The sequence below is a fragment of the Salmo salar genome, chromosome 09 (genome assembly GCF_965601325.2).
Source record: "Salmo salar chromosome 09, fSalSal1, whole genome shotgun sequence".
NCBI classification, from domain to species: domain Eukaryota; kingdom Metazoa; phylum Chordata; class Actinopteri; order Salmoniformes; family Salmonidae; genus Salmo; species Salmo salar.
The window spans coordinates 132027802-132052435 of record NC_138299.1 but is presented as its reverse complement, the minus strand read 5'-3'; the positions used below and the strand labels follow the sequence as shown (position 1 = coordinate 132052435).

At 47.1% G+C, this 24634-nt stretch overlaps 1 protein-coding gene across 1 annotated transcript in view; it reads right to left on the bottom strand.

Moving 5' to 3' along the window:
* The window catches only part of LOC106612873 (FRAS1-related extracellular matrix protein 2), a 114058-nt gene extending 89716 nt beyond the window's left edge, over positions 1-24342 (bottom strand). The window contains exons 1-4 of the mRNA XM_014214479.3: positions 20089-24342; positions 19618-19867; positions 18814-19513; positions 16959-17048 (exon numbers count right to left, since the gene is read on the bottom strand). Coding sequence (XP_014069954.2) covers positions 16959-17048; positions 18814-19513; positions 19618-19867; positions 20089-24290 — 5242 coding nt within the window. The 5' untranslated portion in view covers positions 24291-24342. The remainder of the gene's footprint in view (positions 1-16958; positions 17049-18813; positions 19514-19617; positions 19868-20088) is intronic.
* Between the last annotated feature and the right edge of the window lie 292 nt (positions 24343-24634).

Genomic DNA, 24634 nt, shown 5'->3' with positions numbered 1-24634 from the left:
TTTCCAACGGGGCTATTCTTTTGGGTGAGGTTTTTTTTCTCGCCATAGTAGCCTCGTTTCACTGCCCCACAAAAAATGTAATCATCTAGTGTTGTCACGCTCTGACCTAGGAGAGCTGTGTTTTTCTGTTTAGTTAGGTCAGGGTGTGATAGATGGGTGGGCATTCTATGTTTTTGTTTTCTATGTTTTGGCCAGGTATGTTTTCCAATCAGAGGCAGCTGTTTATCGTTGTCTCTGATTAGAAGCCATACTTAGGCAGCCTGTTTTTCCTGTGTTGGTGTGGGTAGTTGTTTTCCGTTTTGTGAGTATCACCTGACGGAACTGTTGGCTGTCGTTTTGTTGTTATTTGTTTAAGTGTTATCATTAAAGTAAATATGAGCACTCTACACGCCGCGCCTTGGTCCCCTTTATACGACCCGCGTTACAAGTGTTTAGCGAAAAAACACAATGTCAAATACAGGTAGCCTAGTCAAATAATTAACATCCAGTCACATTAACCGTTACTCTCTCGTGGGAAACCTTCACTCTTGCGCAGACATTTAGAAACGAAACATGACATTTAGAAAAATAAATGACAGGAGTTTTTTGAGCGAGAATAAAGAGGACTTTCGAGTAGTAAGACATGTATAAAAGCAACAGATACCATTAATAAGAAGGGGCTAGAAGCCTCTTATATGGTGAGCTACAGAGTGGCTAGGACAGGCAAGCCCCATACTACTGTGGAGGACTTAATTCGTCCTTCTGGCTCGGATATGGCTGGGACAATGCTGGGGGAAAAGGCCCCAAAAACTATACAGAAAATGCCTTCAAATTGAATTTAATCAGAAGCCACTGCCAGATTTCTGGATAGGGCTGCGCTTAGTTTCTTGCCTTGGCAAATCGCGCTGTTAAGACACTGATGGCCTTTGCAACCACGCACCTATGTGAGAGTGGTTTCTCGGCCCTCACTAGCATGCAAACTAAATACAGGCACAGACTGTGTGTGGAAAATGATTTAAGACTGAGACTCTCTCCAATACAACCCAACATTGCAGAGTTATGTGCATCCTTTCAAGCACACCCTTCTCATTAACCTGTGGTGAGTTATTCACAATTTTTGATGAACAAATAAGGTTTTATATGTAAGATGGGTAAATAAAAAGAAAACTTATTGATTATTATTATCTGTGACCAGGTCCTATAAGAGCTCTTTATCACTACCCATGAGCCGGTTTGTGACAAAAACTCACACTAATTCTTATGTTTAATATATGTATTGTATAGTGTGTCTGTGGCAGGCTTACAATGATGGCAAAAAACAACATTTGAGAGTGCGCTGACCCTGGTGCTAGAGGGGGTATGTAGCTGGAGGTTGAATGTTTGAAGGGGTACGGGACAATAAAAGGTTTGGGAACCACTGGTCTAGGGTATCCGGGAGGATGCTGTTGATGTGAGCCATGACCAGCCTTTCAAAGCACTTCATGGCTACCGACGTGAGTGCTACGGGGCGGTAATCATTTAGGCAGGTTACCTTCGCTTCCTTGAAAATGTCAGTGAAGACACTTGCCAGATGGTCCGCGCATGCTTTGAGTACACGTCCTGGTAATCCGTCTGGCCCCGCGGCTTTAAGAATGTTGACCTGTTTAAAGGTCTTGCTCACATCGGCTACCGAGAGCGTTATCACACAGTCATCCAGAACAGCTGGTGCTCTTGTGCATGCTTCAGTGTTGCTTGCCTCGAAGCCAGCATAAAGGCATTTAGCTTGTCTGGTAGGCTTGCGTCACTGGGCAGCTCGCATCTGGGTTTCCCTTTGTAGTCCGTAATAGTTTGCAAGCCCTACCACATCCGACGAGCATCAGAGCCGGTGTAATAGGATTCAATCTTAATCCTGTATTGACGCTTTGCTTGTTTGATGGTGCGTCTGAGGGCATAGAGGGATTTCTTATAAGCATCCGGATTAGTATCCCGCTCCTTGAAAGCGACAGCTCTAGCCTTTAGCTCGATGCGGATGTTACCTGTAATCCATGGCTTCTGGTTGGGATATGTACGTACAGTCACTGTGGGGACGACGTCGTCAATGCACTTATTGATGAAGCCGGTGACTGAGGTGGTATACTCCTCAATGCCATTGGATGAATCACGGAACATATTTCAATCTGTGCTAGCAAAACAGTCCGATAGAGTAGCATCCGCGTCATCTGACCACTGCCGTATTGAGCGAGTCACTGGTACTTCCTGCTTTAGTTTTTGCTTGTAAGCAGGAATCAGAAGGATTAGCTAACACAATGTGCCATTGGAACACAGGAGTGATGGTTGCTGATAATGGGCCTCTGTAAGCCTATGTAGACATTCCATTAAAAATCTGCCGTTTCCAGCTACAATAGTCATTTACAACATTAACAATGTCTACACTGGATTTCTGATCAATTCGATGTTATTTTAATGGACAAAAAATGTGCTTTTCTTTCAAAAACCAAGGACATTTCTAAGTGACCCCAAACTTTTGAACGGTAGTGTATATTTAGCAGATGTTATTGCAGGTGTAGCGAAATGCTTGTGAGAGATGAGAAGAGGAAGTGGAGGGACTGAGAATCATGTAAAGGCAGGGTAAACTGTGAGCATCAGTCTGTAATCAACACGCTGTTCCACAACACAGGATCACTAACCAAATGGTTAAAGAGAGACAGACAGACAGATAGACAGCAGCATAGGTGGGGTGTGAGGAGATGGGGTGTGAGGAGGTGGAGTGTGAGGAGATGGGGTGTGAGGAGGTTGGGAGTGAGGAGATGCTGACATCTTAAAACAGAATCCTGTCTGGAACCTCGTAAAACATGTAGAATAATCCTTACTGTGTAACTGTAAGCCCAAAAGTGATGCTTATAGAAGTCTTATTTCCTGAGGACGCATACACGCTCCATTGGTGTAAGTGTGTGTATGTGTGTGTGTGTGTGTGTGTGTGTGATGGTTTAATTATGGGATGAAAAACATCAGCGGAAATGCAGAGTCATCGTTCTCCTTGGCTGAGGGGAGGGGATTACACTCACACACACACACAAACACACATACCTAGTATTCCCCCATCCCACACACACTCCCTGACCTCCTGCTGGAGTGTGAGTGCTTGTTCCCTATAACCACGGCATTCAACCAGCTATAGCCAAAATACCCTGAGATTACACAGCCAGAGACAGACAAAGGATGACAGAGACGGTCCAAATATGTTTTCCGAGTCAACAGTGATTAATATTGATCATACAGTACCAATGACAGCTTCCCAAATTGCTTTCCTGGTCAAAAGTAGTGCACTATGTAGGGAATAGGGTGCCATTTGGGACGTAAACAATGTCTTGGCAGACGTTGCTACAGACATCAGCTCCTGGATGGTTCTGAGACCCTGGGGAGGAACATCAAGGTGTTTACGGTAGTGACCTGATCTTATCCAGTTTCACAAGGCAGAACTAAGTAACACCTAAAACTGGCCTGCTGGGTCTGGTGTTGCAGACAGTCAAGCGATGGTACAGGTACTCAGGATCAATGGTCTAGTCTGGAATGTACTGCTCTACCCAACAGCCCTACTCTATTAGACAACTCAAAATCCTTAGTTACAAACTCACTGTTACACTGTATTCTCATAGCTCACTTGAAGACTTTTAGCTACAACTGGGATAAGATGAGCATACTTCTGATTAAGTTTTTCAGGCAGGTACTAGTTAGGAAGTGAGTGAAACATCTCCAAGACCTGTCAGCTGAGTCCTGGAGCAGCAGGTTAAGAGGTAGGGTATGCTCTGAAGAGGGAGAGAGAGACATTTTTTGCTGAAGAGAGGGGAAATGAATGAGAAAGAGAGAAACATAGAGAGAGAAAGAAGCACTGAAATAAACCAGAAGCCAGGGCAGGGTTGTCACGTCCTGACCAGTAAAGGGGTTATTTGTTATTGTAGTTTGGTCAGGATGTGGCAGGGGGTGTTTGTTTTATGTAGTTTGGGGTTTGTTGGGATATGTTCTTATGTAAGAGGGGTGTTTGTTTTACGTGTTCCGGGGTTTTTGGGTATTGTTCTATGTTTTGTGTTTCTATGGTTTTTCTATGTTGTGTATTTCTTTGTTGGCCTGGTATGGCTCTCAATCAGGAACAGCTGTATATCGTTGTTGCTGATTGGGAGTCATACTTAGGTAGCCCTTTTTTCACCTGTCTTTGGTAGGAAGTTGTTTTTGCATAGCCGTGTGTAGCCTGCATTACTGTTCGGTCGTTTGTTTTCTTGTTTTGTTTTTTCAGTGTTCTAATAAACATTAAAAAGAGCACTCAACCCGCTGCGCCTTGGTCTACTCCATACGACGGCCGTTACAGAACTTCCCACCACCAACGGACCAAGCAGCGGGGGAAGGAGCAGCAGAGGAACTATGTGGACTACAAGGAATCATGGACATGGGAGGAAATTCTGGACGGGGCTGGACCATGGCACCAGGCTGGTGAATACCGTCGCCCACCAGAGGAGATAGACGCAGCCAAGGCGGAGTGGCGCCAGTATGAGGCGTTATACGCGCCGATTGGGAAGCAAGAGAGGCACCCCAAATAAATATTTTGGGGGGGCACACGGGTAGTTTGGCTGGGCTAAGGGTGAGCCCTAAGCCAACTCCCCGTGCTTATTATGGGGAGCATATGGAGTGGAGAGCGCCGGAGTATGCGGAAGTGCGCACGATCTCGCCCATGCGCACGCACAGTCTGGTGCGAGCGATCCCAGCCCCTCGCAAGTGCCGTGCTAGAGTGGGCATCCAGCCTGGAAGGAGGATGCCTGCGCAGCGCATCTGGCCACCGGTGCGCCTCCTAGGCCCAGGCTACCCTACGCCTGCTCTACGCACGGCAACCATCAGGCCTCTGCACAGCCCAGTTCGCCCTGTGCCAGCATTCCGTTCGTGCAGGGCTGCTATTACCATCCAGCCAGGACGGGTTGTGCCCATGGCACGGTGTATCCAGTTCCTGCTCCTCATACTAGCCCTGAGGTTCGTGTCTCTAGGCTGGCAACTCTAAAGCCAGCACCACGCACCAGGCCCCCAGTGCGTCAGCTCAGTCTAGTCCATCCTGTTCCCGCTCCTCGCACTAGCCCTGGGGTGCGTGTCACCAGTCTGGTACCTCCACTACCAGCCCCACGCACCAGGCCTCCAGTGCGTCAGCCCAGTCCAGCTCATCCTGCTCCTGCTCCTCGCACTAGCCCTGTGGTGCGTGTCCTTAGTCTGGCGCGTCCTAAGCCAGCCCCACGCATCAGGCCTACAGTGCGCAGTCCCCGTCCAGAGCTTCCGACGACAGTGCCTCGTCCAGAGCTTCCGGCAACAGTGCCTCATCCAGAGCTTCTAGCAACAGTGCCCCATAGAGAGACGGCCCACAGTCCGGAGCCAGCAGAGACGGCCCACAGTTCGGAGCCAGCAGAGACGGCCCACATTTCGGAGCCAGCAGAGACGGCCCACAGTTCGGCGCCGAGAGAGACAGCCCACAGTTCGGAGCCGAGAGAGATGGCCCACAGTCCGGAGCCGAGAGAGACGGCCCACAGTCCGGAGCAGCGAGAGTCGCCCTACAGTCCGGAATCGGCGCCGCGAGAGTCACCCTACAGTCCGGAATCGGCGCAGCCAGAGTCGCCCTTCAGCCCGAGGTCTCCAGCAACGCACATCAGCCCGAGGTCTTCAGCGATGCGCCATAGCCCATAGACTTCGGGAAGGGTAACATTTAATAATTATTTAGCGGGGGTGGACAGGTTAGGTGGGGGAGTAAGGCCGTAGCCTGAGCCACCTCCATAGTAGGTGGGTTGGGGAGGGGGGGGGGTGTAGCACAAGAACCGTTGGTGACGGTGGCCACCCTGCCTTCCCTCCCTTTAGTTTGGGGTTATTTTTGTGTTTTGTGTGAGGTGCATCCGGGGTCTGCACCTTTAGGGGAAGGGGGGGGGGGGGGTACTGTCACGTCCTGACCAGTAAAGGGGTTATTTGTTATTGTAGTTTTGTCAGGACGTGGCAGGGGGTGTTTGTTTTATGTGGTTTGGGGTTTATTGGGATATGTTCTTATGTAAGAGGGGTGTTTGTTTTATGTGTTCCGGGGTTTTTGGGTATTGTTCTATGTTTTGTATTTCTATGGTTTTTCTATGTTGTGTATTTCTTTGTTGGCCTGGTATGGCTCTCAATCAGGAACAGCTGTACATCGTTGTTGCTGATTGGGAGTCATACTTAGGTAGCCCTTTTTTCACCTGTCTTTGGTGGGAAGTTGTTTCTGCATAGCTGTGTGTAGCCTGCATTACTGTTCATTCGTTTTCTTGTTTTGTTTTTTCAGTGTTCTAATAAACATTAAAATGAGCACTCAACCCGCTGCGCCTTGGTCCATTATATACGACGACCGTTACAAGGGTGTGTGTCTGGGACAGACAGGGACAAACAGGGAGCCATTTCAATTCAGCTCACTTCCACTAACACCCTCCTGTCTGGGAATGAGAGATGCCGCCAGGGCCTGTGTGTGCTCAGGTAAACCCACATGAATACCCCAACTGATGAAGAGGTGAAGGAGCTCCAAAACACAGCAATTAACCGGCTTAAACATGACAGGTGCTTATCCCCCTCTCCTCTCCTCCTCTCTACCCCTGTCATGTCCTGGTCTAAAAACAGTTATGACACTTTCTGTAATTAAAGCAGTTTCAAATTGCAGGGCGTCGTTTCTGTGTGTGTGTGTGTGTGTGTGTGTGTGTGTGTGTGCGTGCGTGTGTGTGCCCATGCATTTCCTTTAGAGGAGAGGAAAACAGCTGAGAAGTGTCTCCAAACATAAAAAAAACATGAAGCCACAAACAAATGTGTGTAACTTCAATCCTCAGTGATTATTCATTCAAAACCTTGACAAGCCTGACAAGTAGCAAGACACACACATGCCTCTGTGACTGTGACCTCTGTCATCTCTTTTAGTGCAGGATTCATCCACCGCAAAGCCAAGACTAAAGACAGGCTGTGCTTCCTTTATTTCATAATACTAAAGGAAATGGTTTCCGATGAAAAGTTCAGATGATGAATGGCTAAGCTCCTATTCTTTTCACTATCTTCCAATTATATGTCAAGCACAGCAATGAGGTGAAGGATGTGTTTGTAAACCTCTGAGATTTGTTCTTGTCAATGGGGTTAAGAACACCAATAGATTATCCACAAACAGTTTCTCTGACACACACACACACGCGCACACACACACACACACACACAGATACACACACACACACACACACACTCACCCAGAAGTTAATCAAGGTAATAGAGGTAAAAGTGGCAATAGTGATGATATGTTATTATCTTTATGTCAAGACCAAGGTTATTACAACCTTATAATGCATTACAGCATGGTGATATTTACATTTACATTTTGGCGATTTAGCAGTGACTTACAGTCTGTGCATTCAACTAAGTTAGGTAAAACAACCACACATTTAGGTTATCTATAGCCCCAATCCAGCAAAATCTCTTTCACAGGTTGGGAAGTGTACATCCCCTTTCGGAATGACATCAATCACTCAGCAGGAACAGCATCTGGCAGCGACCCAAATCTAACCAGGACAAAAGTTATTAGCAGCTTTACGTGGATAAACACACACACACACACACACACACACACACACACACACACACACACACACTACATGACCAAAGATTGCGTTTTCAGAGAATGCGTTTTCGCTGCTCCAGAGTACAAAGGCGGCGAGCTTTACACCACTCCAGCCGACGCTTGTGTGCGGCTATTCGGCCATGGAAACCCATTTCATGAACCTCCCATCGAACAGTTCTTGTGCTGAGGTTGCTTCCAGAGGCAGTTTGGATCTCGGTATGAGTGTTGCAACCGAGGACAGACGATTTTTACAAGCTACGACGCATCAGCACTCGGCGGTCCTGTTCTGTGAGCGTGTGTAGCCTACCACATTGCGGCTGAGCCGTTGTTGCTCCTAGACGTTTCCGATTCACAATAACAGCACTTACAGCTGACTAGGGCAGCTTTAGCAGGGCAGAAATTTTTGCCAGCATACTTGTGCATGCATCAACTACACTGCTCAAAAAAATAAAGGGAACACTTAAACAACACAATGTAACTCCAAGTCAATCACACTTCTGTGAAATCAAACTGTCCACTTAGGAAGCAACACTGATTGACAATAAATTTCACATGCTGTTGTGCAAATGGAATAGACAACAGGTGGAAATTATAGGCAATTAGCAAGACACCCCCAATAAAGGAGTGGTTCTGCAGGTGGGGACCACAGACCACTTCTCAGTTCTTATGCTTCCTGGCCGATGTTTTGGTCACTTTTGAATGCTGGCGGTGCTTTCACTCTAGTGGTAGCATGAGACAGAGTCTACAACCCACACAAGTGGCTCAGGTAGTGCAGCTCATCCAGGATGGCACATCAATGCGAGCTGTGGCAAGAAGGTTTGCTGTGTCTGTCAGCGTAGTGTCCAGAGCATGGAGGCGCTACCAGGAGACAGGCCAGTACATCAGGAGACGTGGAGGAGGCCGTAGGAGGGCAACAACCCAGCAGCAGGACCGCTACCTCCACCTTTGTGCAAGGAGGAGCAGGAGGAGCACTGCCAGAGCCCTGCAAAATGACCTCCTGCAGGCCACAAATGTGCATGTGTCTGCTCAAACGCAGAAACAGACTCAATGAAGGTGGTATGAGGGCCCGACGTCCACAGGTGGGGGTTGTGCTTACAGCCCAACACCGTGCAGGACGTTTGGCATTTGCCAGAGAACACCAAGATTGGCAAATTCGCCACTGGCGCCCTGTGCTCTTCACAGATGAAGCAGGTTCACACTGAGCACATGTGACAGCCGTGACAGTCTGGAGACGCCGTGGAGAACGTTCTGCTGCCTGCAACATCCTCCAGCATGACCGGTTTGGCGGTGGGTCAGTCATGGTGTGGGGTGGCATTTCTTTGGGGGGCCGCACAGCCCTCCATCCATGTGCTCGCCAGAGGTAGCCTGACTGCCATTAGGTACCGAGATGAGATCCTCAGACCCCTTGTGAGACCATATGCTGGTGCGGTTGGCCCTGGGTTCCTCCTAATGCAAGACAATGCTAGACCTCATGTGGCTGGAGTGTGTCAGCAGTTCCTGCAAGAGGAAGGCATTGATGCTATGGACTGGCCTGCCCGTTCCCCAGACCTGAATCCAATTGAGCACATCTGGGACATCATGTCTCGCTCCATCCACCAACGCCACGTTGCACCACAGACTGTCCAGGAGTTGGCGGATGCTTTAGTCCAGGTCTGGGAGGAGATCTCTCAGGAGACCATCCGCCACCTCATCAGGAGCATGCCCAGGCGTTGTAGGGAGGTCATACAGGCACGTGGAGGCCACACACACTACTGAGCCTCATTTTGACTTGTTTTAAGGACATTACATCAAAGTTGGATCAGCCTGTAGTGTGGTTTTCCACTTTAATTTTGAGTGTGACTCCAAATCTAGACCTCCATGGGTTGATAAATTGGATTTCCATTGATTATTTTGGTGTGATTTTGTTGTCAGCACATTCAACTATGTAAAGAAAAAAGTATTTAATAAGATTATTTCATCCATTCAGATCTAGGATGTGTTATTTTAGTGTTCCCTTTATTTTTTTGAGCAGTATATTTTGCCAATTGGATTGGTCCCCTCTACCACACGGAACCCCACTAATCTACAGACGGAAACGCACGAGGTGGCTAAAAACAGAGCTCCCTCCATCTTCTGCCAGCTTGCTACCTATGGCCCGGCTAGCTGTCTGAATCTCACTGGACCCTTATGATCACTCGGCTAAGCATGCCTCTCCTTAATGTCAATATGCCTTGTCCATTGCTGTTCTGGTTAGTGTTTATTGGCTTATTTCACTGTAGAGCCTCTAGCCCTGCTCATTATACCTTATCCAACCTTTCAGTTCCACCACCCACACATGAGATGACATCACCTGGTTTCAATGATGTTTCTAGAGACAATATCTCTCTCATCATCACTCAATGCCTAGGTTTACCTCCACTGTATTCACATCCTACCATACCTTTATCTGTACATTATACCTTGAAGCTATTTTATCGCCCCCAGAAACCAGCTCCTTTTACTCTCTATTCCAGACGTCATAGATGACCAATTCTCAAAGCTTTTAGCCGTACCCGTATCCTACTCCTCCTCTGTTCCTCTGGTGATGTAGAGGTGAACACAGGCCCTGCAGTGCCTAGCTCCACTCCTATTCCCCAGGCACTCTCTTTTGATGACTTCTGTAACCGTAATAGCCTTGGTTTCATGCATGTCAACATTAGAAGCCTCCTCGCTAAGTTTGTTTTATTCACTGCTTTAGCACACTCTGCCAACCCAGATGTCTTAGCCGTGTCTGAATCCTGGCTTAGGAAGACCACCAAAAACTCTGAAATCTTCATCCCTAACTACAACATTTTCAGACAAGATAGAACAGCCAAAGGGGATGGTGTTGCAATCTACTGCAGAGATAGCCTGCAAACTTCTGTCCTACTATACAGGTCTGTACCTAAACAATTTGAACTTCTACTTTTAAAAATCCACCTCTCTAAAAACAAGTCTCTCACCGTTGCCGCCTGCTATAGACCACCCTCTGCCCCCAGCTGTGCTCTGGACACCATATGTGAACTGATTGCCCCCATCTATCTTCAGAGCTCGTGCTGCTAGGTGACCTAAACTGGGACATGCTTAACACCCCAGCATCCTACAATCTAAGCTTGATGCCCTCAATCTCACACAAATTATCAATGAACCTACCAGGTACCACCCCAAAGCCGTAAACACGGGCACCCTCATAGATATCATCCTAACCAACTTGCCCTCTAAATACACCTCTGCTGTTTTCAACCAAGATCTCAGCGATCACTGCCTCATTGCCTGCATCCGTAATGGGTCAGCGGTCAAACGACCCCCACTCATCACTGTCAAACGCTCCCTGAAACACTTCAGCGAGCAAGCCTTTCTAATCGACCTGGCCTGGGTATCCTGGAAGGATATTGACCTCATCCCATCAGTAGAGGATGCCTGGTTATTTAAAAAAATGCCTTCCTCACCATCTTAAATAAGCATGCCCCATTCATGAAATTTAGAACCAGAAACAGATATAGCCCTTAGTTCTCTCCTGACCTGACTGCCCTTAACCAACACAAAACCATCCTGTGGCGTTCTGCATTAGCATCGAACAGCCCCCCTTATATGCAACTTTTCAGGGAAGTTAGAAACCAATACACACCGTCAGTTAGAAAAGCCAAGGCTAGCTTTTTCAAGCAAAAATTTGCTTTCTGCAACACAAACTCTAAAAAGTTCTGGGACACTGTAAAGTCCATGGAGAATAAGAACACCTCCTCCCAGCTGCCCACTGCACTGAGGATAGGAAACTCTGTCACCACCAATAAATCCACTATAATTGAGAATTTCAATAACCATTTTTATACGGCTGGCCATGCTTTCCACCTGGCTACCCCTACTGCGGTCAACAGCACTGCACCCCCCACAGCTATTCGCCCAAGCCTTCCCCATTTCTCTTTCTCCCAAATCCAGTCAGCTGATGTTCTGAAAGAGCTGCAAAATCTGGACCCCTACAAATCAGCCGGGCTAGACAATCTGGACCCTTTATTTTTTAAATTATCTGCCGAAATTGTTGCAACCCCTATTACTAGCCTGTTCAACCTCTCTTTCGTGTCGTCTGAGATTCCCAAAGATTGGAAAGCAGCTGCAGTCATCCCCCTCTTCAAAGGGGGGGACACTCTTGACCCAAACTGCTACAGACCTATATCTATCCTACCCTACCTTTCTAAGGTCTTCGAAAGCCAAGTCAACAAACAGATTACCGAACATTTTGAATCCCACCGCACCTTCTCCACTATGCAATCTGGTTTCAGAGCTGGTCATGGGTGCACCTCAGCCACGCTCAAGGTCCTAAACGATATCGTAACCGCCATCGATAAGAAACAATACTGTGCAGCCGTATTCATTAACCTGGCCAAGGCTTTCGATTCTGTCAATCACCACATCCTCATCAGCAGACTCAATAGCCTTGGTTTCTCAAATGATTGCCTCGCCTGGTTCACCAACTACTTCTCTGATAGAGTTCAATGTGTCAAATCGGATGGCCTGTTGTCCGGGCCTCTGGCAGTCTCTATGGGGGTGCCACAGGGTTCAATTCTTGGGCCAACTCTTTTCTCTGTATACATCAATGATGTCGATCTTGCTGCTGGTGAGTCTCTGATCCACCTCTACGCAGACAATACCATTCTGTATACTTCTGGCCCTTCTTTGGACACTGTGTTAACTACCCTCCAGACGAGCTTCAATGCCATACAACTCTCCTTCCGTGACCTCCAACTCCTCTTAAATACAAGTAAAACTAAATGCATGCTCTTCAACCGATCACTGCCGGCACCTGCACGCCCACCTAGCATCACTACTCTGGATGGTTCTGACTTAGAATATGTGGACAACTACAAATACCTAGGTGTCTGTTTAGACTGTAAACTCTCCTTCCAGACTCACATCAAACATCTCCAATCCAAAGTTACATCTAGAATTGGCTTCCTATTTCGCTACAAAGCATCCTTCACTCATGCTGCCAAACACACCCTCGTAAAACTGACCATCTTACCGATCCTCGACTTTGGCGATGTCATTTACAAAATAGCCTCCAATACCCTACTCAATAAACTGGATGCAGTCTATCACAGTGCCATCCGTTTTGTCACCAAAGCCCCATATACTACCCACCACTGCGACCTGGCCCTCGCTTCATACCCGTCGCCAAACCCACTGGCTCCAGGTCATCTACAAGACCCTGCTAGGTAAAGTCCCCCCTTATCTCAGCTCACTGGTCACCGTTGCAGCACCCACATGTAGCACGCGCTCCAGCAGGTATATTTCTCTGGTCACCCCCAAAGCCAATTCCTCCTGTGGCCGTCTCTCCTTCCAGTTCTCTGCTGCCAATGACTGGAACAAACTACAAAAATCTCTGAAACTGGAAACACTTATCTCCCTCACTAGCTTTAAGCACCAGCTGTCTGAGCAGCTCACAGATCACTGCACCTGTACATAGCCCATCTATAATTTTGCCTAAACAACCAGCTCTTACCCTACTGTATTTATTTATTTATTTTGCTCCTTTGCACCCCATTATTTCTATTTCTACTTTGCACTTTCTTCCACTACATATCTACCATTCCAGTGTACTGCTACTTACTTGCTATATTGTATTTACTATGCCACTATGGCCTTTTTTTGCCTTTACCTCCCTTATCTCACCTCATTTGCTCACATTGTATATAGACTTATTTTTCTACTGTATTATGTATGTTTGTTTTACTCCATGTGTAACTCTGTGTTGTTGTATGTGTCGAACTGCGTTGCTTTATCTTGGCCAGGTCGCAATTGTAAATGAGAACTTGTTCTCAACTTGCCTACCTGGTTAAATAAAGGTGAAATAAATAAATAAAAATATCTGACAGGAACTCCCAGCACATTCTATATCACACAACTCGTCAGTAGTCAGCTCATCTCTGCCAGTTAAAATATGTAGTCAACTCCCAGCGTAAAGTGGTGTCATTTATCAAGTTAATGCATTAATGGAACTAAAGATTTCAACTTCGACACAATGAATAGCCCTGTGGCTTCATGCCAACATTGATAAAACTAACATCAGTCTTGTAATACAGCATTATGGAAAGCTTGGAATTTCATAAACATTCTACCACAGCGGGGAGGAAGGAATCGAATGAGAGCACACGTGAAGCAAATGAGAGCACTCATGCCTTGTAATGAGTGCTGTGTGTGAGTGGGTTGTGGCAGCTGCATGCTTTATGTAGAGGTTTATGTTAGCTGTGAAAGCCGTAACACACACACACACACACACACACACACACACACACACACACACACACACACACACACACACACACACACACACACACACACACACACACACACACACACACACACACAAACACACACATACATGGGAGGCAGCCTCCAGCACTGCTCAGATCATTACTAAAACAACTCATGAAAGATAAGCAGCAAGAGGACAATTATTGACTGCATTTGACATTCACCTACTCCTTGTGATGTGCCTGTCTGACTACCAAATGGCTGATGAAACAAGCTCAGCTAATGAATGAGTCAAAGACAGAGAACCGACAGAGAAACTCCTGCAGTGTTTTGAGGGAATAGAGAAGCACCTTCATGGTTTATAAGAGAAGATAGAGAAAGAGAGAGAACGAGAGAGAAAGAGCGAGAGAGAGAGGGAGCGAGAGAGGCAAAATGGAAGGGAGAGAAATAGAGTGAGAGATAGTGAGGGAGGAAGAAAGAGAGGAGAGGGTAGAGAGACAGAGGGGACCGAGCGAGAGGGAAATGTAGGGGAGATTCAGAAGAAAAAGAGAGAAGTAGATCCATGACAAATAATCCAACTGAGAGGATAATACAGGTATTGACTGAACTTGACTCCACAGCAACAGGAAGGACTCTGAATCAGCTTGAGCGTCACCAGCATGATAAAAACCCATTAAATCTTCTCCATGATAAAGCCTCAAAAGTATTGCGCTTTACAGGGAATGGGGTGCCATTTGGGACGCCTAGTAGGTTTTATCATAGAAAGATTGAATGGCTCACACCAGTTAACATCCCCATTAGCTCCTCATTCAGCTACACACAGAGTAGCAGATTTCTGTAATGACCTGTGTATTACCTCACTGAACCCCCTGCTGTAATGACCTGTGTATTACCTCACTGAACCCCATGCTGTAATAACCTGTGTATTACCTCACTGAACCACCTGCTGTAATAACCTGTGTATTACCTCACTGAACCCCCTGCTATAATAACCTGTGTATTACCTCACTGAACCCCCTGCTGTAATAACCTGTGTATTACCTCACTGAACCACCTGCTGTAATGACCTGTGTATTACCTCACTGAACCCCCTGCTGTAATAACCTGTGTATTACCTCACTGAACCCCCTGCTATAATAACCTGTGTATTACCTCACTGAACCCCCTGCTGTAATAACCTGTGTATTACCTCACTGAACCACCTGCTGTAATGACCTGTGTCCACCTGCTGTAATGACCTGTGTATTACCTCACTGAACCCCCTGCTATAATAACCTGTGTATTACCTCACTGAACCCCCTGCTGTAATGACCTGTGTATTACCTCACGGAATCCCTTGCTGCAATAACCTATGTATTACCTCACTGAACCCCCTGCTGTAATAACCTGTGTATTACCTCACTGAACCCCCTGCTGTAATAACCTGTGTATTACCTCAGTGAACCACCTGCTGTAATAACCTGTGTATTACCTCAGTGAACCCCCTGCTGCAATAACCTGTATATTACCTAACAGAACCCCCTGCTGTAATGACCTGTGTATTACCTCACTGAACCCCCAGATTACTCCCAGGTCGAGAGTAAGGGTGGGTCGGGTTGGGGGGAGGTGTACAGGAGGTGTTTAGAGGGTCAGAGAGGTGCCTGTGGGAAAAGAGGCCCTTGTCTGAGGACCCCTTTGTATTCCGTCAGACCGTCACGGCCGTGGAAGAGCAGAAGAAAGGACACACTGTCAGCCACTCTACTTAAACTAATCACGAAGCACCAGCCGCATCCACCACCATTCACACGCCTCACACTGCAACTGCATCCTGAACGGGACCCTAATCTCTATATAGTGCACCACTTTTCACCAGGGCCCATAGGGCTTTAATCGAAAGTAGTGCCCTATGTAGGGAATAGGGTGCCATTTGGGAAATAGGGTGCCATTTGGGACGTAGACACTGCCTCTCATCGCAGACAGAGCTCAAAGTGAGAGTATATTTCCGCTAGTGGCCCATTCCATACATGGAGAAACTGAATTGGCCAATCATGTCGGGGTGTCTGTTGGAGGCCCTGGGTAGGCTGGTGAAGTAGGATGGTGTAATGCAGACTTCACAGAGCATCTCTTTGTCTAACCGACAGACAGACATGCGGGCAGGCAGGCAGGCAAACAGACAGGCAGCCAGACTGACAGGCAGCCAGACTGGCTGATTGACTGACTGTCTTTCCTGAATGATTGAGTGAGTGAGTGAGTGATTGGCTGGCTGACTGACTGGATAGATGAGGGAATAACTGGTTGGAACACCGTACACAAGAAGAAGAATGATCGAAATTCTAATTCCGTCCGCTGCCAGCTGTTTAGCTGTTAGTCTGTTTTCAGCAACTCTTCCCAAACTTCAATACTATGATGTTTCCAAAACATGACTTACAGTATTTGCCCTGAAGACAGTCAACTAGGTTGCATACCAAATGGCACCCTATTCCATAGCTTATGGGCCTTGTTCAAAAGAAGTGCACTACATAGGGAATAGGGTGCCAGTTGAGACACAACACTAGTTTCCTCTGTGAATCAATTAATGTTACTTTTATTACATTGCTGAGAGATGTTCAACAGGGGACTTCTGAATTGGACTTGTGCTATATAATGATCCAACAAAGAGTACGTATACAATTCCATGCCTGCTTCCACATCCCCCTTAGAGAAACCTCACAGTACTGTAGGACTACATGATAAACGTGATAAAATCATGCCCCAACAAGCTGATGGAGCAGCTGAAGATTCCTTCCTTCCTGTCGACACGTTTTAAACAGATTTCCATCAGTATCCGCTCTCTGGCATCACTCAAGCAGAACTTCAAGGGGGGGGGGGGGTCATCAACGTTGTTTTGTATACTGCTGATGTTATTTAAAGAGACTACCTGCTGCTCAGTTCTATATCACTATGATATATCTAAAGCCCCATTCACATCAATGCACTCATCCACTACAGCTTAGATTTTCTCCTTCACTGAAAAGATTAGGTTACAGCTGGAAAAGCCTGCATCCACAATGTTGGTACACAAAACACCTCTCAACTATTCAAATAGTTAGATGTGGTATTATTTGATGTAAGCCATCAGTAAAACATTTATAGAATGACTTACCATTGTCCTCAATGGAGAAATAGAAGATGTCACTCGTAGCATTGTCACCATCTCTTAGTACGTAGCAAATCTTCATGTCATCAATTTCAGCTGAAAAATAAAATCATATTGATGTAATTTACTCTTTTACTCGTCTTGAAACATATCGGACTTACATGTATAATTCATGCCATTGCCATGCCTTGCATGTTTCCTAATAGACTCTAAGAAAATAGACTGAAAAAATATATAATGCTGATATGGTAGGCAGGGTATAATACAATACATTATTACAACATTTGATATGCATATCTGTGATGAACAGTTGTAAGGCATGTCTCTATTATAGCTTTCTGATGTGGCTTAAAACTAACTAACTACTACAACCTATTTATACACTGTTTGACAACTTATTTGGATGAAGCCTCACCAGTAAAAAAGAAGAAGAAAACAAAAGAAGAAAGTGTTTTTGAGATGCAGGAGAGGAGAGCAGATTTAACTCAGGCTGTTTAGTGTCAAGCTATATATTAGTCTGCTAAAAGACAGGGAGCATAAAGAAGAATTAGACAGCAGGAGCTACACCACATCACGTCTGTCTGCTGCATCCGCTAACAACGCTATGCTGGAGTGGGTTCTTAAGACTGATACTCTCTAGGAAGAGGGTTGGTTCTGGAGTGACTTCTTGATAGGCCGGGAGACTGATATCAGGGAGGAGGAAGTGGCGTGTAATACTGCCCCTGCTATCTTCTATATCTGATGTCAAAACATTTCCCTTCAAAGCGGCCGGCTCATTAAAATGGAAAGCCAGTTTTGGGACACTGCCGCCGGCTATGCCGGATTAGCTAGCGTTATTTACTGTCTGTTTAGCAGCGATGGATCTGCCAGAAATATTTAACAGGTCTGCAGAAGGAGAAAGCAGTGGGAAGAGAATGGGGATGAATGGGGGTCAGTAAATAAAGGAGAGAATGCATCCCAACCAAATGGCAGCCTTTTTCCTATACTGTTTAGTGCACAACTTTTTACCAGAGCCCATAGAAGTGCACTATATAGGGAATAAGGTGCCATTTGGGATGCAGCCATATAGAGATCGATTGGGGCCTTGTTCATACATTCCTTACTGACTGTTACTGTTCGCTAACCCCACCTTTTCATTTGTACTGTAGACAGGGCTGTATGTATGTAGTTGTTCTACACTGTAGCTATTTCTGTGGCTTAAACAAATGTTGGCCTGCTTTTACTGTGAGTGAAGCGAACACATCTCTCTCTCTCACACACACACCCTCTCTCCCTACCGCTCTCTCTCTCCCTCTCCCCCACTCTCTCTCTACTGTACCTCTCTCTCTCTCTCTCTCTGCCTCCCTCCCTCTCAGACAGAGTATTCATGTCCTCACTCTCAATTCTTCATGTCTGTGGCCCCCTGCCTTCGTGTAAGGTAAAATCTGTTGGTATTTACTCAAGAGCTCGAATACTCTGTAGAAGTTTACTAGATGATGTCTGGGATAGGAGAAACCCCTACCTTGTGAAACCCTATCTTTCTGTCTGTCTGAGGAACTTGTGGAACTCCATTCATGGACTCTCTAGAAATACAAAAGATTTCTCTATCAAGTTAAGCCTGTTTCACAACACATGATTTCTGAACACCTCGGTGCAGTTGCAGCCAATGGCCATACTAGTTACATAGTACCATTATAAAGGTTAGCGCTATAGTAAGTTCTTAAGCCATTATAAGAGCAACAGCGCTACAGCTCTAAGTGAAAATTGCTCAACAGCTTAAGAAGAATGGAAGAAAAAAAAAACATTGGACAATAATGTTGTATTGTAAAAGACTAAAGTATAGTAGAGTATAACGTTCTATTTAAAGTATCGGCCATCTTACCTTGAGTGAATGTGGTGACGGTAGCGTTGCCTGTACCCAGGTTGATGAGGTATCCATGCTCTGGACCCACGGTGATCTTAAAGGTGACAGAGAGCTGAAGACTATCCCTGTCCTCGGCCTTAAGAGTTTTAGAGGTAATGAGGAACCCCAGGTGACCCGTCTCTAACACCCTCAGGGTGGGCCCCCCTTTATTCACCACGATCTGGGGCACCCCATCATCCACCGACAGGACCGTGATCTTCATCATCTGGGGGCGCCGCGTCTCGAACACGGTGTCTGGGAACACGTAGAAGTCGGTGTGCGTCCCGTCACTCACGATAAAGGAGAAGGAATCCTTGGAGGACTCCGTACCGTCGTGTTTGTAGCTGATGAGGTTCTCGTTCAGGTCCTGTTTGGTGAAGGAGGTGACGGGGCGGGTGTTGTTGAAGAGGAGGCGACCGTGGACAGGGACCTGGGTGACCGTGAACTTCAGGAGGCGGTCAGCCGTGTCACGGTCCTCTGCGGTCAGCTCGAAGGGCGTGATGAGTTTGTTCTCTCCCTCGTTAACCACCAAGCTGTGAACCGTTAGAACCGGTTTCTTGTTGTCCACATCGGTGATGGAGACACGGAACGTGCGGAACACAGGGTTGTATCCGTCGGTGACCTCGAACTCAAAGCTGTCCATCTTGACCTCATCATCGGCCGTGTGGATGTAGTACACCTTTATTATAATAACAAAAATACAAAACAATAAGCCGTTTTTAAAATGTTTACAGAAAAACTAAGAATAAAATCATGAGTATTAAAACAATTACGTAGAAGTACCTTGCTCCCAGCTAGCTGGAGCTGGGTAAAGGAGGAGATGGGCATGCCAGGGCCGTCGGTACACTCCAGATGGCCTCTCTGTGGGGCTCTGGTGATGGTGAACACCAGGTGTTCGTCTGGACTGTTGAGGTCGCTGGTGCTGAGCAGGTCTGTGGTCAACGTTACTTTACCGCCTTCTTTCAGAGAGACCCCCTTACTGACCACGTCAGGGAACACCATATCGATGCCGCCCACTGTCACATAGAAGTACCTGTCAATTGACAGAAAGAATATAACAAATAAACAAAAAAAACAACTGCAAGACAATCCGTTAGGAGACACCCTGACACACAAGAATCATCATTGTACTATAAGCATAGTGCTATAGCCAGAATGACAGATTTTCTTCAATGAATTTTTCAATTTTTTCAAGTTGTTTATTCTATTGTTGTAGTGTACTGTTTGTATTTAACACGTGTAAAAATGAAGTACCTGTCGATCAGAGGGTTGATGCCGTCCGTCACGTCAAACTTGATAAGGTCCCGGATTCCTTCCTGCCCGTTGTGGATATAGACGATGAGAGCCTGGTCCACCTGGTACTGGGTGAAGTTCATCCCCACTGTGATGTTCTCTAACGTCCCATAAGGGGTTCTCCTCTGTAACAACCCCTGGCCCGGCCCATAGCGAACAACGTACGTCAAAGTACTATCCTCAGAATCCAGGTCGGTGGCTTTTAAAACATTGTTATCGATCACTTTAACGTCTCCTATCTCTATCTCCAGACCATCGTTGATGGCCATCCTGGGTGTCTCATCATCTACAGGAATGATCATAATAATGATGGTCTTCTCCACGGTATATTTACCGTCTGTCAGGATTAAGTCAAAGCTGTCCTCCTTGGTCTCCGAGTCGTCATGTTCGTACACTATACTGGAGGCTTCCCTGATCTGGTCCAGGGTGAAGTTGGTGACTGTGACAGTGCCGGTGGTCAGCTGGTTGAGGATGAAGCCGTGCTTGGGTGGTTTGGTGATGATGAACGTGAGTTCGTCCGAGGGGATGTCCGCGTCGGCTCCATTCAGGATGGGCGTGTCGATAACAATATTCATCCCTTCCATAACGACAAACTCCCTCATATAGATCTCCGGCTTCTCATCGTTGAACGGGATGATAGCGATGGGGAAGAAATGTCTCTCGGAGAAGTTGATGCCGTCTGAGCATCTGAACGTGAACCTGTCCTCGACCGGCTCCACTCCCTTATGGATGCTTTGGACATAGTAGATGTGGTTCTGTCTGATGTCCTTGATGGTGAATGCACTGATCGCAGTCCCAGACCTGGACTTCTCTGAGCCTGGGGCTGGGGAGATGTTCTCCACGTAGCCTGACGTGGGCTGTACGATGATGGTACAAAGCAGGTCATCATTAGGAGTATCAATATCATCAGCACTAATGTGAAGAATCTCAATCACATTCTTCTCTCCCTCTACAACAGTGAACTGTGGGCCTACGAACACCTCTGGAGCCTGGCTGTCCATGGGGAGGATGGTGATCTGTACCCTGACCCCCGTGACCCTGTTGCCCCCTACCGTCCACTCATCAGACATGTCTGTCAGCGTCAGGTTAAAGTAGTCATATTTAGTGGTGAGGCCGATCTCTCCGCTGGTGTGGGTGTACACCACCAGTCCGTTGATGATGTCAGCCTGGGTGAAGCTCTCTGATTGAACCCCGTTCACCAGGATCTCTCCAAAAACCGGTGGGTCCTCCAGGATGAAGGTCAAGCGGAGGTCATCCGTGTCCTCGTCCCGCCCCTGGATGACGTTAGTCGTGATCTCCGTAGCGCCGTTCTCCAGGACGTCGATGTAGGAGCCAATGGTTCCGGCCGGGAGGGTGATGGTCGGGGTCTCGTCATCGATGGGCTTCACGGTAACCCTGATGGTGATGGTCACAACATGGACGCCATCACTGACATCCAGCTGAAAGAAATCGCCGGTGGACTCGTCTCCGTTGTGGATGTAGGAGATCCTGTCATTAGCAATGTCCAACAGGTTGAACTGGTCCCCTTTGGTCAGGTCGGTGAAGGTGTACTGGACCGTGCCGTGCTGAGGGGGCTGACTGAGTGTGAAGGAAATCTGGCTACTGTCCGTGTCTAAGTCCACAGTATCCAGCTCAGCTCTGGTGATTATGTGCGTTCCCCGCTCGAATATAGTGAAGCCAGTGTTGGTTATCTGAGGCGGCTTGTTGTCAACAGGCTGCAGGAATATAGAGAATGTTCCGGTGACAGTATTCCCTGACGTATCCTCCACCGTGTACTGGAACTGCAGAACGTGGGCTGTGATCCCCAGCTCCAGGTCAGGTGGTTTGTATGATATCTTATGGTGGTTGACCTGAGCCTGAGTAAACTCAGTCACTACAGTGTTTGGACTTTCTGTTAACACAATAGACCCCAGTACCACAGGGCTGTTCTCGTCTGTGTCTGTCGGGGGCTGGGTGACGGTGTACTTCAGATCTCTGTCCTCCGAGTCCAGGTCAGTGTAGCGGAGAAACTTCTTACGGAAGTAGGTGAGCTGGTACTCATGTACGGTCATCTGGAGGGTGGTACCAGGATACAGCTCAGGGGGGATGTCATCCACTGGCAGAACCTTGATGATGAACGAGCTCTGTTCTGATTGGTTAGGGGGGTCGTTATCATCCTGGACCTGGAAAACAAACTGGTCCATGACTGTGTCAGTGCTGTGAGGCCCGGTGTGTCTGTAGAATAGTTTCCCGTCTGTGATATCCTGCTGCAACCACTCTGTAACCTCTTTCTCATACAGCTCATCCTCAGCATTAAACCTCCAGGTGGATGGGTCCGCTGGGGCCTCTGACTGCCTCAGCAGCACCTCCCCTATAGGTGAGAACGGGGCTTCTATGGTGAACCTGATAGTGGAGTCCTCAGAGTCGATATCTGCAGCGCTCAGTGTGAGTGGAGAAATGAGCATAATCTGGTTCTTGAAGAGGATTAACCCCGTGTTAGCGTTGATAATGGGCGGCTCGTCGTCCGTGGGAACGATCGTTAGGGGAAACAGGAACTCCACCTCGTGCTTCCCGTCCGTCATCCGGAAGATGATGTTATCGCTGTACGTGTCGCTGCCGTCATGCTGGTATATGACCATGCCCCCATCCAGATCGGCCGGGGTGAAGAACTTCCTGAGTGACCCGAGCACCGTCAGCTGGCCATGCCGCAGCCCGTCGACCACCATGATCCTGACAACATCCAGGTCGTCCTCGTCACTGACCCCTAGGTTATGAGAACTGGACAGTGGTCTGGACTGACCCTCGTAGAGAAGCTGACCAGTATTCCTGGTGACTACTGGAGCAAGCGTGTTCATAGGCTTCACTACAATCATGAAGGCGAACGGGTCAGACACAGCCCCATCAGTGTCCACCACCTCAAACTCTATCTGGAAGATACGTTCTGTTTCAGAGTCCACAGACGGAGGCTTGTAGGCTATCTTTAGTTCTTTGAGGTCTCCCTGGTAGAAAGAGGTGATGGGCAGGTTCCGGTCATCTGTGCTGACTATGTACCCCTCCTCGAAGGAGAGGGGGGTGGTGATGTTGAAGATAAGGTTGTCAGGGTTAGACTCAATGTCCTCAGCAGCCAGCATGTCGGGGGTGATGGCTGTCATCACAAACTGATCCACCTCCATCATCATCATGGCCACGAAGCTGGGTTTAGGAGCCGTGTTCTCCTCTCCATCCTTTATACGCACCATCATCTGGAAAAACTCCTGCTTCAGAAAATTACCCTCTTTATCTTGTAATTCCACAATCATTGGGAAATAATCTCTATTGGGTGATCTGTGTGCAGAAGTGTGCTGATAGCGGATATTCATTTTAATAAATTCATCACAATCCACCATTTCTCCAAGTTTTCCCTCATCCACAAGTTTCCCATACCTGGGTAATGCACTGCCACTAGAGAGAGATGTTATTTTACACTGATGTTCACTTCTATCATAGGTGAACTCTAGAATCTTCCTGTCAATGGGGTTACTAGTGCCAAGCAGTTTGTCAACAGTCAGAGGCATGTTTCTGGTTAACACTTCCAACTGTGTGAAAATCACCTCCACTTCCACCATAAACGGGATGATTATGGTGTCGGTATGAGTGTCATATCTGAGCTGTAGCCTCACCCTATCCCGCGGGGGGCTCCTGGACCCGAAGTGAGAATACTTTACGTCATTGGGTCCAAACTCACAGGGAAACTTTTTGGGAGAGAGCTGCCCGGGCCTCTGGGAGAGCGGGTCGTTATCCAGAACCGTCATACTACATCTGTCTCCCGGCTGTACTTGGATTACCAGATCATTGATAGGATCAATGAACACTGCTCTCCCGAAAGGCACGCGTATTCCATTGTTGGCCACCAATATAGCATCCTCAGACAGTTCTGATCTCAATGCATATGATAATCCATAACTGTCGAAAACCTGCGCGGCGGAGTCACTTGTCACAATCACCGCGATCAAAGCAGAGAGCAAAAAAACAGCGCCAGTCCCTTGGCATTGCCACGGCGGGGAAATAATCCAAGCCATTTGGAGAGAGAAGCCACTGCAAAGACACGTTGAATTGTGCACATAAAATCCAGAAAAAAAACTAAGAGCAGTGCAGCTAAAGTTATGAGAATATAAAATGAGTGTTGATAAATATCTCACACGCATCCGTGATGAGGTGTACCATGCTCTCTCTCTCCGCTGCTCTCTTCTATTCAGGTGAAACTTCATACACTTAGAGTCCCCGAGTGAGAGATACGCCCTCTTGTCTGCCGATTGGAGGATATTTAGGGTGGAATGCGTTTATTGATTTTTGATTGGATAAAAAAGATGTCAATCAAAACCCGAAAACGATAGTGCATGGGTTGGATTTGAAGAAGCAGGTTGAATAAAGTGCGAAATTCTACCGAAAAATAAATGGAGTGATGTGTGCAGTCAAGTAACCACTTTACCTTAAATGGGCAATCTGCAGTTCAAACAATACAAAGCAGTCAGGCAACCCTGCCACTGAT